This window comes from Rhinoderma darwinii, chromosome 2 (genome assembly GCF_050947455.1).
Source record: "Rhinoderma darwinii isolate aRhiDar2 chromosome 2, aRhiDar2.hap1, whole genome shotgun sequence".
NCBI lineage: Eukaryota > Metazoa > Chordata > Amphibia > Anura > Rhinodermatidae > Rhinoderma > Rhinoderma darwinii.
This window is the reverse complement of record NC_134688.1, coordinates 71,629,117-71,642,503: the sequence shown is the minus strand read 5'-3', so window position 1 is coordinate 71,642,503 and position 13,387 is coordinate 71,629,117. Positions and strand designations below refer to the sequence as shown.

General features: G+C 43.3%; 1 protein-coding gene across 4 annotated transcripts in view; it reads right to left on the bottom strand.

Moving 5' to 3' along the window:
- Positions 1-7,257: 7,257 nt before the first annotated feature.
- The window catches only part of UFM1 (ubiquitin fold modifier 1), a 32,506-nt gene continuing 26,376 nt past the window's right edge, over positions 7,258-13,387 (bottom strand). For all 4 annotated transcript variants that reach the window (XM_075851743.1, XM_075851746.1, XM_075851744.1 and 1 more), the window contains 2 exons: positions 11,587-11,619; positions 7,258-8,066 (listed from right to left, as the gene is read on the bottom strand). In XM_075851743.1, the coding sequence (XP_075707858.1) occupies positions 7,999-8,066; positions 11,587-11,619 (101 nt within the window). In that variant the 3' untranslated portion in view covers positions 7,258-7,998. The remainder of the gene's footprint in view (positions 8,067-11,586; positions 11,620-13,387) is intronic.

Sequence of the window (13,387 nt, the reverse complement as noted above, 5' to 3'; positions counted from 1 at the left end):
TTGGAATGCGACACGTGAAAAAATAAAAAATAATCTTTGGTCATTAAGGCCAAAAAAAGGCTTCGTCATTAAGGGGTTAATCCAAAAATGACTATGTTTAATGTCATGGACTGCCTGAATACATTTATAGTTCCAATAATGTTGTTGGTGACATTACTTTCTGCCCCTCAATCCATTTTATCCTAGTCTGTACTATATGTAAAAGTGTCGCTAGGGGTAGAAGCGCTTGTACGAGCACTGCACCCCCGTCAAAACAGCTGATTGGCAGGGGTCCCGGGAGTCGGACCCTGACCCTCCAGCTATTGATGGTCTATCCTAAGGATAGGCCATAAATTTTTAGAAACTGAATAACCCCTTTGAATTTTGAATACAGAATATAGCTGACCCAACTTCAACATAAATATGTTGCTCTGTAAGTTAAACCTGTCATCAGCATTTCACCTAGTAAACCAGCAATAACTGGTGGTAGTGGGTGAAAAATAATTTTTACGTAACCTATAATTCTTTTTTAAGTCGGCTATGTACCTTTAGTATTCCGTTTTTTTGTGTTCCTGCACTGCATGCTAATGAGCATAAGCGTCATATCTTCGTTTGAAGTCATATCTTCATCCCTCAAGCCTCTCCGAGTTTACCCTGCCTCCTTACTTTTGATTAACAGCTCCTCACCTCCCCCATCCCACAAGAAATACCACGCTTGCACATCGATGTCCTGTTCTGGTGCGTGCGCAAGACGGGAGCGGCGCATGGACTGTAACAAGATTTGAGGCCTGGAAGAAGGGGAAGGGTAACGGACCATACATGACGGGCGCATGCGCGCTCTCAGACAAGATTTCGGCATTCAGGGCGGGTCAGTTTTCGGAGGTGGGCGGGCATAGGGAGAGGAACAAATGAGACTGCCGGATTATTACCAAAAAAGAAGCAAAATGTTTGCAGAGCGTTTTTTACGGTCGGAGGAGTTTAGGAGAGGGGATAAAGCCAATGAACTTTTTTTTTTTTTTTTTTTAAACATTAAATTTTTATTGATTTTAAACATAGAAAACATAGGAAACATTTTTGTACAGAAGCAAATAAATTATATCATCAAAAAGATGTTCACCAAACAGAGTAATATTATCCTGTACAGCTGAGGTAGGCAACCTGAAAAAACCTTATCTCGTAAGGGAAGGTGGGGAGGAAAGGGAGGGATAGGGAAACAGGGAAGGCTTTCTCAGAACATTCTCATATCCTTTAATGTGTTCCACCATTATTATTAACCCCTTCTCTTATTGCTTTGTAATCCACGTGTGAGTCCCCATTGTACCTTCGCCTGTCCTAACCTGGGAACATGTCAGTCCACCTTTGCCACTGAGCTTCGAATCTATTCATTCTATTCTGACGAAGTGCAAATAATCTTTCATATACACAATGGGATGAGACCTCTTCTATAATTTCCCTCAAAGACGGGACCGAGACTGACTTCCAGTTTCTGGCCACCAATAATTTAACCGACAGACAAATATGGCAAAACAAGGCTCTATCTTCTGGTGAAATTATTCCCATATTTAGAGACAAAAGGGCTAGATCTGCATTTGGTGTCACTTGAACCTCCAACAGTCTGGAGGCCAGATTGAACACTGAAACCCACACCGGAGCGATAATGGGACATTCCCAAAATATATGATGTAGGGTCCCCAGTCCTCCACACCCCCTCCAGCACTCCGCGTTAGCCCCTGGGTATATCTTGGAGATCTGAAGGGGGGTATAATACCATCGTAACACCAGCTTATGATATACTTCCAGGAGGTTCGAGTTCACGGTGGACCTTAACGTCCACTTAATGGCCCTGGACCAATCCTCTATGGTATAAGTAGATCCCAAATCCCTCTCCCATTGTAGCACATATTTATTTTTTGCCATCATCATATCTCCCAATAGTTCTTCATAGAAGGACTTTGTTAAGCTAGATTCTATGACTGATGTCTCGAATAGCAGATGATGTATCTTAGAGGGGATGCAAACCTGTGCGTGTTCCCTTGTCGGGAGATGTCGAATCTGCAAGTATTTAAAGAATTCGGAATGAGCCAAGGCAAATTCTTCTCTTAATTCTGAGAAAGGTTTAATGCTATCTTCTCCATAAAGATCTGCCAGCGTTGTCACTCCTAACCTGACCCAGTTACGTAGATTCAGATCAGGAATTAACAGTTCAAGAGCATCTATTGGTAAAAAGAGTTTGTACCCCGGATTAGAGGAGGGTGTCCCTGTCAGGATATGTCTCCATGCTTGTAACGATACTCTTACTGTAGGAAATTTAGGAAGTACCTTCCTTGGAAACTTTGCATGAGCTAATAGTAGCGAGGTCAGGGGAATATCCCCTATCAAGTGTTGCTCAATCGTCGGCCAACTAGAGCCAGAGGATGCAGTGCACCAGTATCGCAATTGTCGTAACACTATGGCCTTATGGTAGGCCTCTAGGTTCGGTACTCCCATCCCTCCTCTCTGTCTATGTATGTATAGACTTTGTCTGGCTACCCGAGGTTTCTTATTTTTCCATATAAACCGCATCAACTGATCTTGTAACTTACGGAGAATAAAAGCCGGTATAGGCGCCACCACTGTCCTAAACACATAGAGTATTTTGGGGAGAATAAGCATTTTATACAGGATTATTCTGCCCATCCAGGATGGTTCCGTATCTGACAAACGCTTTAATTCGTCTTGCAATTTATCCTGAAGAGGAAGAACATTAATATGAGCCAATTTAGATGTTGGCGAGCACAATTTTATGCCCAAATAAGGGATCGACATCTCCTCCCAGCCAAACGGAAACTCCCTCTGTATATCTTTTCGCAGTGTCCATGGTATGGCCACTCCCAATATCTGAGACTTGGAGGCATTAACTTTATAATAAGACACGTTGCCAAATTGTGCTAAAATCTCTGCTACTCTGCGGAGAGGACAATGGTTCTGTGAGGGTCAGTATGACATCGTCCGCAAACAATCCAATCTTATGCTGTCTATGTCCTACTGAGATTCCCCGCACCCCCATATCCATTCGTATCAGTTCCGCCATCGGCTCCATTACCATAGTGAAGAGCAGAGGAGATAATGGGCAGCCCTGCCTTGTTCCATTGGTGATACTAAATGGCTCAGACAGCATCCCATTAGCCAACACCCGGGCTGAAGGTGCAGAGTACAGGGCCCCGATTGCTCCTAGGATGGCTCCCGAAAAACCAAATCTCCTCATAGTTTCAAAGGCAAATCCCCAGTGTATCCTATCCTCCACCCTGGAAATTAGATTTATAATGCGCCTTGTGCCATCTGGCGCCTGTCTCCCCTTAGTGAATCCCACTTGATCGTTATGAATCACTGTGGGGAGTATTGTCAAAAGACGTTGGGCCAATATTTTTGCATAAAGCTTTGTGTCGCAATTTAACAATGAGATGGGTCGGAAATTGGCTGGGAGAGTCGGGGATTTCCCCTGTTTAGGTATTGTTACAATAGTAGCCTGCAACATCTCGGCCGGGAGGCTTCCCCTCTCTATAGCTGCATTAAAAATACGAGCTAAGTAAGGGGTCAAAATAGATTCGTTAAATTTGTAATATTCGGATGAAAACCCATCCGGCCCCGGGGCTTTACCTAGTTTAACTAATTTTATAACTTTGGACACTTCGCCTGGTAAAATAGGAGCGTTTAGCTGCTCTAGTTGAAGAGTAGTTATTTTTGGCAACTGAATCTGATCTAGAAATCTATCTATTGCCTCTGCTGTAGGTGGCACTATACTGGGGTCTCCCCGCAAGTTGTATAATTTGGAGTAGAACTGGCTAAACCTATCCGCTATCCCTTGGGGATTCGAGATTTTTGGCTCACTTCCTTCCGCTATCAAAAACGGTATCCTCGACTTCTGCCGTCTTTGTTTCACCCTGTTTGCCATATATTTACTCGCCTTATTGTGTGAGGTGTAGTATGTCATGCGAAGGGAGGTCAAACTTTTATCAAAGTCTGCAATCAGTACTTCTCTCAATTCCCGTCTTAGTTTAGTCAGAGCATCGTGAACCGTAAAAGACGGGGAGGATTGCTGTTGCATCTCCAGGGATTTAATCTGTGCTAGTATGCGGTCTGTGTTCAGCTGTTTTTGCTTTTTATAATGAGAGCTTTGTTGGATCAACAGCCCGCGTATCACCGCCTTATGGGCGTTCCACAGCACAAATGGGTCTATGTCCGGTGAATCGTTTAGGTCAAAATAGTCCTTTATCTGGGAGGAAATACGCCCTCTATACTGGGTCAAGGCCATCAGAAAAGTATTGTTCCTCCATGACCTATTTGGGCGACTCCAGGGTGACAACGCTACCTGCATGGAGACCGGAGCATGGTCCGACCACGTAATGTCTCCCACCTCAGCTTTTATCACCGAATTCAGCAACCACTTATCTACCAAAAACAAGTCTATCCTAGAGAAAGTATGGTGACAAGGCGAGTAAAAGGAGAACTCTCTTGTCGAAGCATTGTGACATCTAAACACATCATATATGTCTTGTTGCTGAATCCACCCTGACAAAGTAGGGAGAGACCTCTTGCTCCTACTGGTAGAATCCAAAACTCTGTCTGGAATGATATTGAAATCTCCACAGAAAATAAGCTGTCCCTGCTGGATTTTGCGAACTTTCTTTATGGTTTTGTTTAGAAATCTAATCTGAGAGACATTAGGAGCATATATATTGACTAGTGTGACTAGGGTATCATTAATGGAGCATATCAGAGCAAGAAATCTCCCCCCCTCATCCACCCGGGAGTCCACCAATTTAAAATCTATCGTATCTCTGATAGCTATCAAAACTCCCGCCTTTTTTTTCCCCGCATTATACATAAAAACATGAGGAAATTTAGCATTTGTAAAGGCCGGACAATTCGATTGCTGAAAATGCGTTTCCTGCAGACACATAATGTCTGCCCCAGATTTCAAAGCCTCCTTCCAGGCTGACGACCTTTTGAAAGGGCTATTTAGACCTTTGACATTAAGAGACATTATTTTAACCGCCATAATCTCTATTACAAAGCTGCGATATAACATACATAAGGCACTGAATCATTTTTACATTACATCTCTGGACTGTACTGAAAAGGATATTCTTGAAAAAGCTGCTTGGATAAAACAACCGGGAAGACAACCGGGAAAAACAGAAACATAAAAAAATGCATTCTTTTTTGAAGAACAACATTCTCCGGAACCAGGAACAGTTCCAGTAGGATCCCATCGACCTTGGCGATCCCGTAAAGGTTTCGGGGGTGAAAGTTCGGCTAGATGAGACTCGACCTCTCGTTTAGCCAATAAAGCCAGTCTTTCATCTAGTATCTGTGCTCCTTGACCACTCTGGGGAGATCCTCGCCGGTCCCCTAGGAGATATTTTCCGCTGTGGACCCGGGAGCAGGAACCCCCAGTCTGACATCAATTTTTCTCCATCAGCAGGTTTAAACAATACATGGGTGCGTTCATCTTTCCTTATCAACAGCTTCGTAGGGAAGCCCCACTTATAAGGTATCTTCTGATTCCGAAGTACCAGGGTTACCGGAGAGAAGGCCCTCCTTGCTTGGAGCGTAGCTTGCGAGAAATCCGCATATAAGTGGACCCCTCCAAATGGATCTGGTAAGGGCTGCCTTTTCCGCGCAGCAAACATCAAGGCCTCCTTGACATGATAAAAATGAATGCGGGAGATCACGTCACGTGGTATGTCCGCCGGCAAAGCTTTGGGTTTAGGCAGACGGTGAGCACGATCAATAATCCAATCCGGAGGATGGGTGTCGGGTAATAAGGTTTTAATCAGCTTCTGGAGATACCCCTGAAGATCTGCTTGTGCCACCGATTCCGGAATGCCTCGAAACTTAACATTGTTCCGTCTGTTTCGGTCCTCCATATCCGCCATTTTATTTTTTATAGCTTCCACCTCCTCTTCTAACACATAGTGCGCATCCACCAGATCATTATGGGCCTGCGTGAAATCACCCATCTTGTTTTCCACGTGATCCACTCTAGTACCTAGATCTTCTATGGAGGTATTTAGTTTGGCAGTGATTTTGGCCATATCCTGCTGCAAAGATCCTCTGAGCGCCATTACAATGTCCTTAATAAACTTTTCTGACGCCACCTGATCTGTGGTGGGCAGATTAGATATGGGGTCACCGTCCCCTGCAGCCCCTTCCTCCAAAACCCCTAGACTCTGTCTGTCAGGGTTTGCTATATGCCCGTCTTCCTCTCTTTCCAGCCTCTGATCTTCTGCCCTGTCAGCATGCGATATTGGCCCAGGGCTAGTTGCAAGTACCCCATCTCCTTCTCTCTCCTTAGATCTCTGTCTGGGGCACACCGGAGTGTGTGGTGACTCACCCAGAGAAGCTGCAGGAGAAGCTGGTCCGGAGCCTCTGCCACAGGCGCTGGAATCTCCTGGAGAAGTCTCGCCGGCGCCATCTTGGATCTCTTCCCGCCTCATGCTGCGGGTGGAGAAGAAGTCCGTCAGACGCTTCGGGCCGGTTTTATTGCCCCTCTTCCTGGTCATCATCTCGCCTGCACTCCGGGACTCCGGTATAAGTCAGGTAAGTCGGCTTTCTGTCGCTTATTTAGTGTCGCTTAGAGGTCTGAGGACGGAGCTCCGAATCAAGCGTCCGCCACAGTCAGCATCCAGGCCACGCCCCCCCAAGCCAATGAACTTTTGATAGCAGCGAGGGGTAAGGAGAGTTCTATAGGTGAAATGCTGATGACAAGTTCCCTTTAATACTGAAGCTATGCACTGCGTAGTCACTTGAGTGCCGCCGACAAAAAACGCAGCAAAATATGCTTTCTATGCCTCCTATTGATGTCAACGGGGGGTCAGAAACGTAAACGCCCGAAGATAGGGCAGATCCCTTTTTCCCGCAAGCTGTTTTTTCTGCTCGCGGGAAAAAAATGCCTCCGCCTCCCATTTAAATCAATGGGAGGCGTTTTCGGCCGTTTTCCGCGTCAAAAAACTCTGCGTGAACTGACCCTTTAGCTGGTTTCTCAAGCCATGACAAGCTGATGAGCAATGAACAAATAAAAAATGAATACAAATTTTCAGAAGATGTATATAGAAAGTTCAGAAAAGCTTTCTGGGTGCTGTAATGGTGTTCCTCAGTATATAGCAGTGTAACTTTTGGTCCCTTGATGACATAAAAGAGATGTTGTTGCCAATAATATTCAGAGAAAATAAGGAAACAAAAAAAAACATAAAAAAAAAAAACCCATGAACAAACAATAAAACTCACACTCAGAACTGGGAGAAAAAAAGTGTAATTTAATCTGTAACAATTTTTTTTACCAATATATACTTTCTACTTCTCAGCAAAAATCATCAATAACTTGCTGCATATTGTGTAATAACGTCTTGTTCTTCATTGAAGCCATGGTCTCCTGACCCTCCGAGCTGTAATATGCCATCCACACCAGTGTTTGGGGTCCTTGTACGCATTATCTCAGTCATACGGTACAGTATACAGAGCTGTGGGGACTGTGTGCCTCTATACAGGCTATATAACACTTATATAGGGAACAACAAAATGAAGTGATCCCAAATCATCACTGAAAATGTGTCAGATTATTCGCAGTCTACGGGATGTTAAGATATTAGTGTGAATAATTTTGCTTTTACAATTATATCTCTGTACATAAATCCACCAGATATCAGAAAAAAAGTTGCATTTTTTTTTTTACATAGTGACATGTATAACAAAATGTTAAGAACACGCATACACGATCAACTCTGCTCTACAAAAGTGACGGACTATATCCATAGAGTTGCAAAAGCAATATAGACATGAGCAATAATTAAAGCTCACAGATCTTTAATCTTCAAAGTCACTTTGATTTTAAAGGGAAATGGGCCCGACTGAATTAAATCTTAAAACCGACTTAAAACTCAGTCTGATCTTTTTTTTTTTTTTTTTAAAAAGCCCAGAATAAATTAGTTTGTTTTTTTATTTTTCCAAGAGAAATTCACATAGCAAAATGTCCAGATATTAACGGCTACCCACTCGGTCTCTGGGAATGAGTCGAAGTTCTGATCCATGTTTAAGGAATACATTTCCTAAAAAAAAAAAAAAAAAGACATAAAATCTAGCCCTTTAAGAAGGGATGAATCGTTTATAAATGGAATCTACTATAAAGTACTTTTTGTCATCATCAATTTTTCTCTGGGCAGTAATATTCACACCGAAAAAATGTAAGTAGCAATAGGAAAAAAACAAAACAAAACTCTTTAAAGGGGTATTATGGTTTCAGCAAATAACGCTCAGGCTGGGTTCACACTGTGCATTTCTATTGCATTTTAGAAATGCATTTTTTGTTTTGGTTTATGAACTATTAAAACACAAGGGAAGTTTGTCTACCAAAACAAATGCATGTTTAAACCGCTACAAAATTGAATAGTATGAATCCAGCCTTATTCATTAGATGAGACAAAGTTATACAATTTTCCAAAATACTTTCTGTCTCAGGGCCTGTTTACATCAGCGTTGGCTTTCCGTTCCAGGGTTCCGTTGGAGGTTTCCGTCGGGTGAGCCCCGCAACGGAAAGGGAAACCACAGCTTCCGTTTCAGTCACCATTGATATCAATGGTGACGGAGACATTGCTAATGGTTTCCGTTTGTCACTGTTCCGGCAGGATTCAGTTTTTCCGACGGAATCAATAGCGCAGTCGACTCCGCTATTGATTCCGTCATTAAAACGGAAACCTGCCGGAATGGTGACGAACAGAAACCATTAGCAATGTTTCCGTCACCATTGATATCAATGGTGACGGAAACGGAAGCTGTGGTTTCACTTTCCGTTGCGGGGTTCACCCGACGGAAACCTCCAACGGAACCCTGGAACGGAAAGCCAACGCTGTTGTGAACAGGCCCTAAATTTCTTGCGGTTTTCAAGATTTCTGCTTGCTGCTGTTCAATAGGAACCTTCACTGTTTACTTCCAGTGGATAGAAATCTTTCCAGGTCATGTGATGGACACACAGCCGCAAGGCTCATTACAATAGGTGTATCAGAGCTGTGATAATTACATGACCAGGACAGATTATAATCCCCTACAAGAAAACAGTGAAGGTTCCTATGAGGCTATGTTCACACGGCCTATTTTCAGCTTTTTTTTTGCCTGTAAATCCCCTGAAAAACAGCTGAAAATACAGGAGCTGAATGCCTCCAAACATCTGCCCATTGATTTCAATTGGAAAAACGGCGATCCGTTCCCACGGGGTGTTTTTTTTATGCGCCGTTTGTAAAAACGGCTTGTAATGAAACGCCCCGTAAAAAAGAAGTGCATGTCACGTCTTGAGCCGTTTTTGGAGTTGTTTTTCATTGCCTCAATAGAAAAACTGCTCCAAAAACGGGCGTAAAAAATCTAAAAAAAACGCTTGATGCATAAAAAACGGCTGATAATCAGAGTCTGTTTTCCCTTGAAAACAGCTCCGTATTTTACAGCCGTTATTTGTTAAGCGTGTGAACATACTCTTAAACGACAGCAAGCAGAGATCTTCAAAATCATGAGAACCGGCTACAAAAAGTATATATCACAAAATTGTATATCTTTTCGTTATACAATAAATAAGCTTTATCTACTATCGGCCTTTACAAAAATGTTACTGGAAATCTATAGAAGATAGAACTTATTTTAGTACTTTGCACGCAGTTCCAGAACAGTTAATGTTGGATAGGTTCATTACACAAGCAAATGACAGGTATATTAATTACACAGTAAGAAGCCGGAATTAATTGCTTCATGCGTGCTGAAATTACATCTTCATTTTAATATGATCTGTGAAGCTCTTTGCCCACTGTTGCTAAGTGGCACCCAGTTGCTGCTGGGACTAAATTTTTAATGGCAATGTGGAAAAATCATCAGGATGAATTGTAAATTACCCAGGATCAGAAGGTCTTAAATTAATTTAGAAACTTGCGTGAACACAGATATAGTGTCGGGTGAAGGTAACTTCCGACAAGCAAATAAAAGTACAAAAGTCAGATACAGTAAACGAGTACGGGAACAGGTTTATGTTTGTTTACAAAATGGTAAAGCAAAATATAAACTGTTAGCACTAAGTTATCGTAAATCTAAAAGAAAATGAAAATTAAATGTGGGCTATAGAAACCGTATTGTAGGTCGTGCAGTAAAAGTCAATGACAGAGAACACATGGAAGTTAGAAGAAAAAAAAATGATTATGTAAGAGCAGACACATTTTTTCTCTCTAATATTTTGTCACTATGAGGACCGTTGCTAATTACTTAAAGGGGTTGTCCACTTTGAACAATCCTTATTTGTTAAAGAGACTCTGTCACCACATTATAAGTGCCCATCTCCTACATAATGAGATCGGCGCTATAATGTAGGTGACAGCAGTGCTTTTTATTTAAAAAAACGATCAATTTTCACCACATTAGCGATTTTAGATTTATGCTAATGAGTTTCTCAATGGACAATTGGGCGTATTTTACTATTGACCAAGTGGGTGTTGTACAGGGGAGTGTATGACGCTGACCAATCAGCGTCCTGCACTCCTCTCCATTCATTTAGCCAGCACATAGGGATCCTTTTAGATTAGTATGTGCTGTCTTATACTAACACATTAACAATACTGAAGTGTTTAGACAGTGAATAGACATTCCACAAGATGTTTATTCACAATCCCTGCAGTTCGTTAATGTTTCTCTGGTTAGTTACAGCAGAGGAAGCGTAATCTCGTTGTAACCTGTCATCTACAGTGTAATCTCGCGAGATTACGCTTCCTCTGCTGTAACTACTACAGACAGAGTAACGAAGTGCAGAGATTGTGAATAGACAGCCTGTGGAATGTCTATTCACTGTCTAAACACTTCAGTATCGTTAATGTGTTCGTATAAGACAGCACATACTGATCTAAAAGGAACCCTATGCGCTGCCTATATGAATGGAGAGGAGTGCATGACGCTGATTGGTCACTGATTGGTCAGCATCATACGCTCCTCTGTACAACGCCCACTTGGTCAATAGTAAAACACGCCCAGTTGTCCATTGAGAAACTCATTAGCATAAATCTAAAATCGCTAATAAAGTGGTGAAAATTGATCGTTTTATTAAATAAAAAGCCCTTCTGTCACCTACATTATAGCGCCGATCTCCTTATATAGGAGATAGGGCACTTATAATGTGGTGACAGAGCCTCTTTAAAGGTGTCTCCTTAGGATAAACTGACCACAGGGTGACCCGCTGCTGGGACCCCTAGCAATCAGCTCTAACTTGTGGGAGAACCAAATAGCAAGTTGAACTGCCCTGCAGCGCCACCAGAGGGGAAATGAAGCATTACACTGTGACTGTTGAAATTAATAAGCTGTCTATGTCCTCCAGCACAACCGCTGCTCTTTGTAGCTTCTCTATCAAACAGATTATCACATGACGGTCGTGAACTGAGGACTCATCACTTTTAACTTAGAATTCCCTAATAAGTAATTTATAAATGCTTTATCTAAATCAGGAAAATGAATTAAAGTGCAAAAACATAATGCCTGAAGTTGGATCTCTGAAACATGGAAACAAAACATCAACCCAGAGCACCCCCAATTCTGGCCATTCCCACTTACCAGCAGTCTGTGCTGGATTCAATCCTACTCCATCTGTAGGGCAAACAAATAAATGCATGAAGAATAATTAATATATTGATTCATTTAAAGTGTTACTAAACGTTCAATCAACTATTTATTTTCTAGCAGCATGTGTAATCTAAATATATATTATAATATACTCTATAATGAATTTGGGCTCTTTTTTGTGTTATATGTGTTTTAAATAGCCGCTGCCACTTTTCTATTACATTTTATCTCTTATATCTGTACACCGTTTGAATGTACTCAGTGTACGGTCTCTGCTGCCTGCGCGTATGGGTGGGTGGTGGCCCCATCCAGACATCAGATGAGCACGCTTAAGTAGCAGAAGAAGGTCTGGCGGCGCCGCTCCCTGTCCCCTCTTCTCCCTCTCTACAGCACGGTAACCGGCAGCAGCAGAGCGCAGGGAAGAGAATGTGATGAGCTCTGCTGCCGTCCGGTCTCTAGTATGTGAAAGGTGCCTGAGTAGCAGAAGAAGGTCTGGCGGTGGCTCCCTTGTACCCTCGCTAGACCTGCGCTTCTTCTGCTACTGAATCGCCTTTCACATACTAGAGACCAGACGGCAGCAGAGCTCATCACATTCTCTTCCCTGCGCTCTGCTGCTGCCGGTTACAGTGCTGTAGAGAGGGAGGAGAACATGGAGTCTCCGCAGACCTGCACTACTTCTTCTAGTGAAGCGCCTTTCACATACTAGAGACCGGACAGCAGCAGAGCTCATCACATTCTCTTCCCTGCGCTCTGCTGCTGCCGGTTACAGTGCTGTAGAGAGGGAGAAGAGAGAACATGGAGCCTCCGCAGACCTGCACTACTTCTTCTAGTGAAGTGCCTTTCACATACTAGAGACCGGACAGCAGCAAAGCTCATCACATTCTCTTCCCTGCCCTGTGCTGCTGCCTGCTACTCTATAGAGAACTGTATAGTACATGGAGGCCGAGACCTTTCTGACGTCAGGGTGGGGGCGTGCACATCTGACATCAGGATGGGGCCACCACCCACCCGTACTCACAGGCAGCAGAGTCCGTACACGGAGTACATTTTTTGTATGTTGTGAGCCACTTTTAAATACCACATCTAGTGTTCAGCTGCACTGAGTATTAAAAGGGAAAAAGCCTAGGAAGATAGTACCCAGTGATGTGGCTTTTACCCTAGTGGTACCTGCCAGTGACCCGAGCAGCGAGTTCTAGTAATGCTATGATATCCCTGGTGCCACAATAGTATCCCTATGCTCCCAAGCCACTGGTAGGGGAACACTGGTCTATGGGATAACATAAAATGCAATGATGGATCCCGTGTGACCCTAAGGCCTAATTCACACGAGCGTGTTCGGTCCGTGATATACGGTCCGTGTGTCGGCCACATTTTCCGGGCCGAACACACTGCAGGGGGCCGGGCTCCTAGCATCATAGTTATGTGCGACGCTAGGTGTCCCTGCCTCTCCGTGGAACTACGGTCCCGTACTGAAATCATGATTACAGTACGGGACAGTTTTACCACAGCGAGGCAGAGACTCCTAGCGTCATACATAACTATGATGCTAGGAGCCCGGCTCCCTGCAGTGTGTTCGGTCCGGGAAAAGCGACCGACACATGGACCGTATATCACGGACCGAACACGCTCGTGTGAATTAGGCCTTAAAACCGAGCATCTCAGGGAAAATAAATAAAACAGTCAAACCCGTGTAGAAATGTAGATATGTAACTGATGCTACAATGCATCTTCTTTGTCAGTTCCAGAACCTACTTGGCATGGCAGATGTTTTCCTTGATGTCCGGCAGTGCAA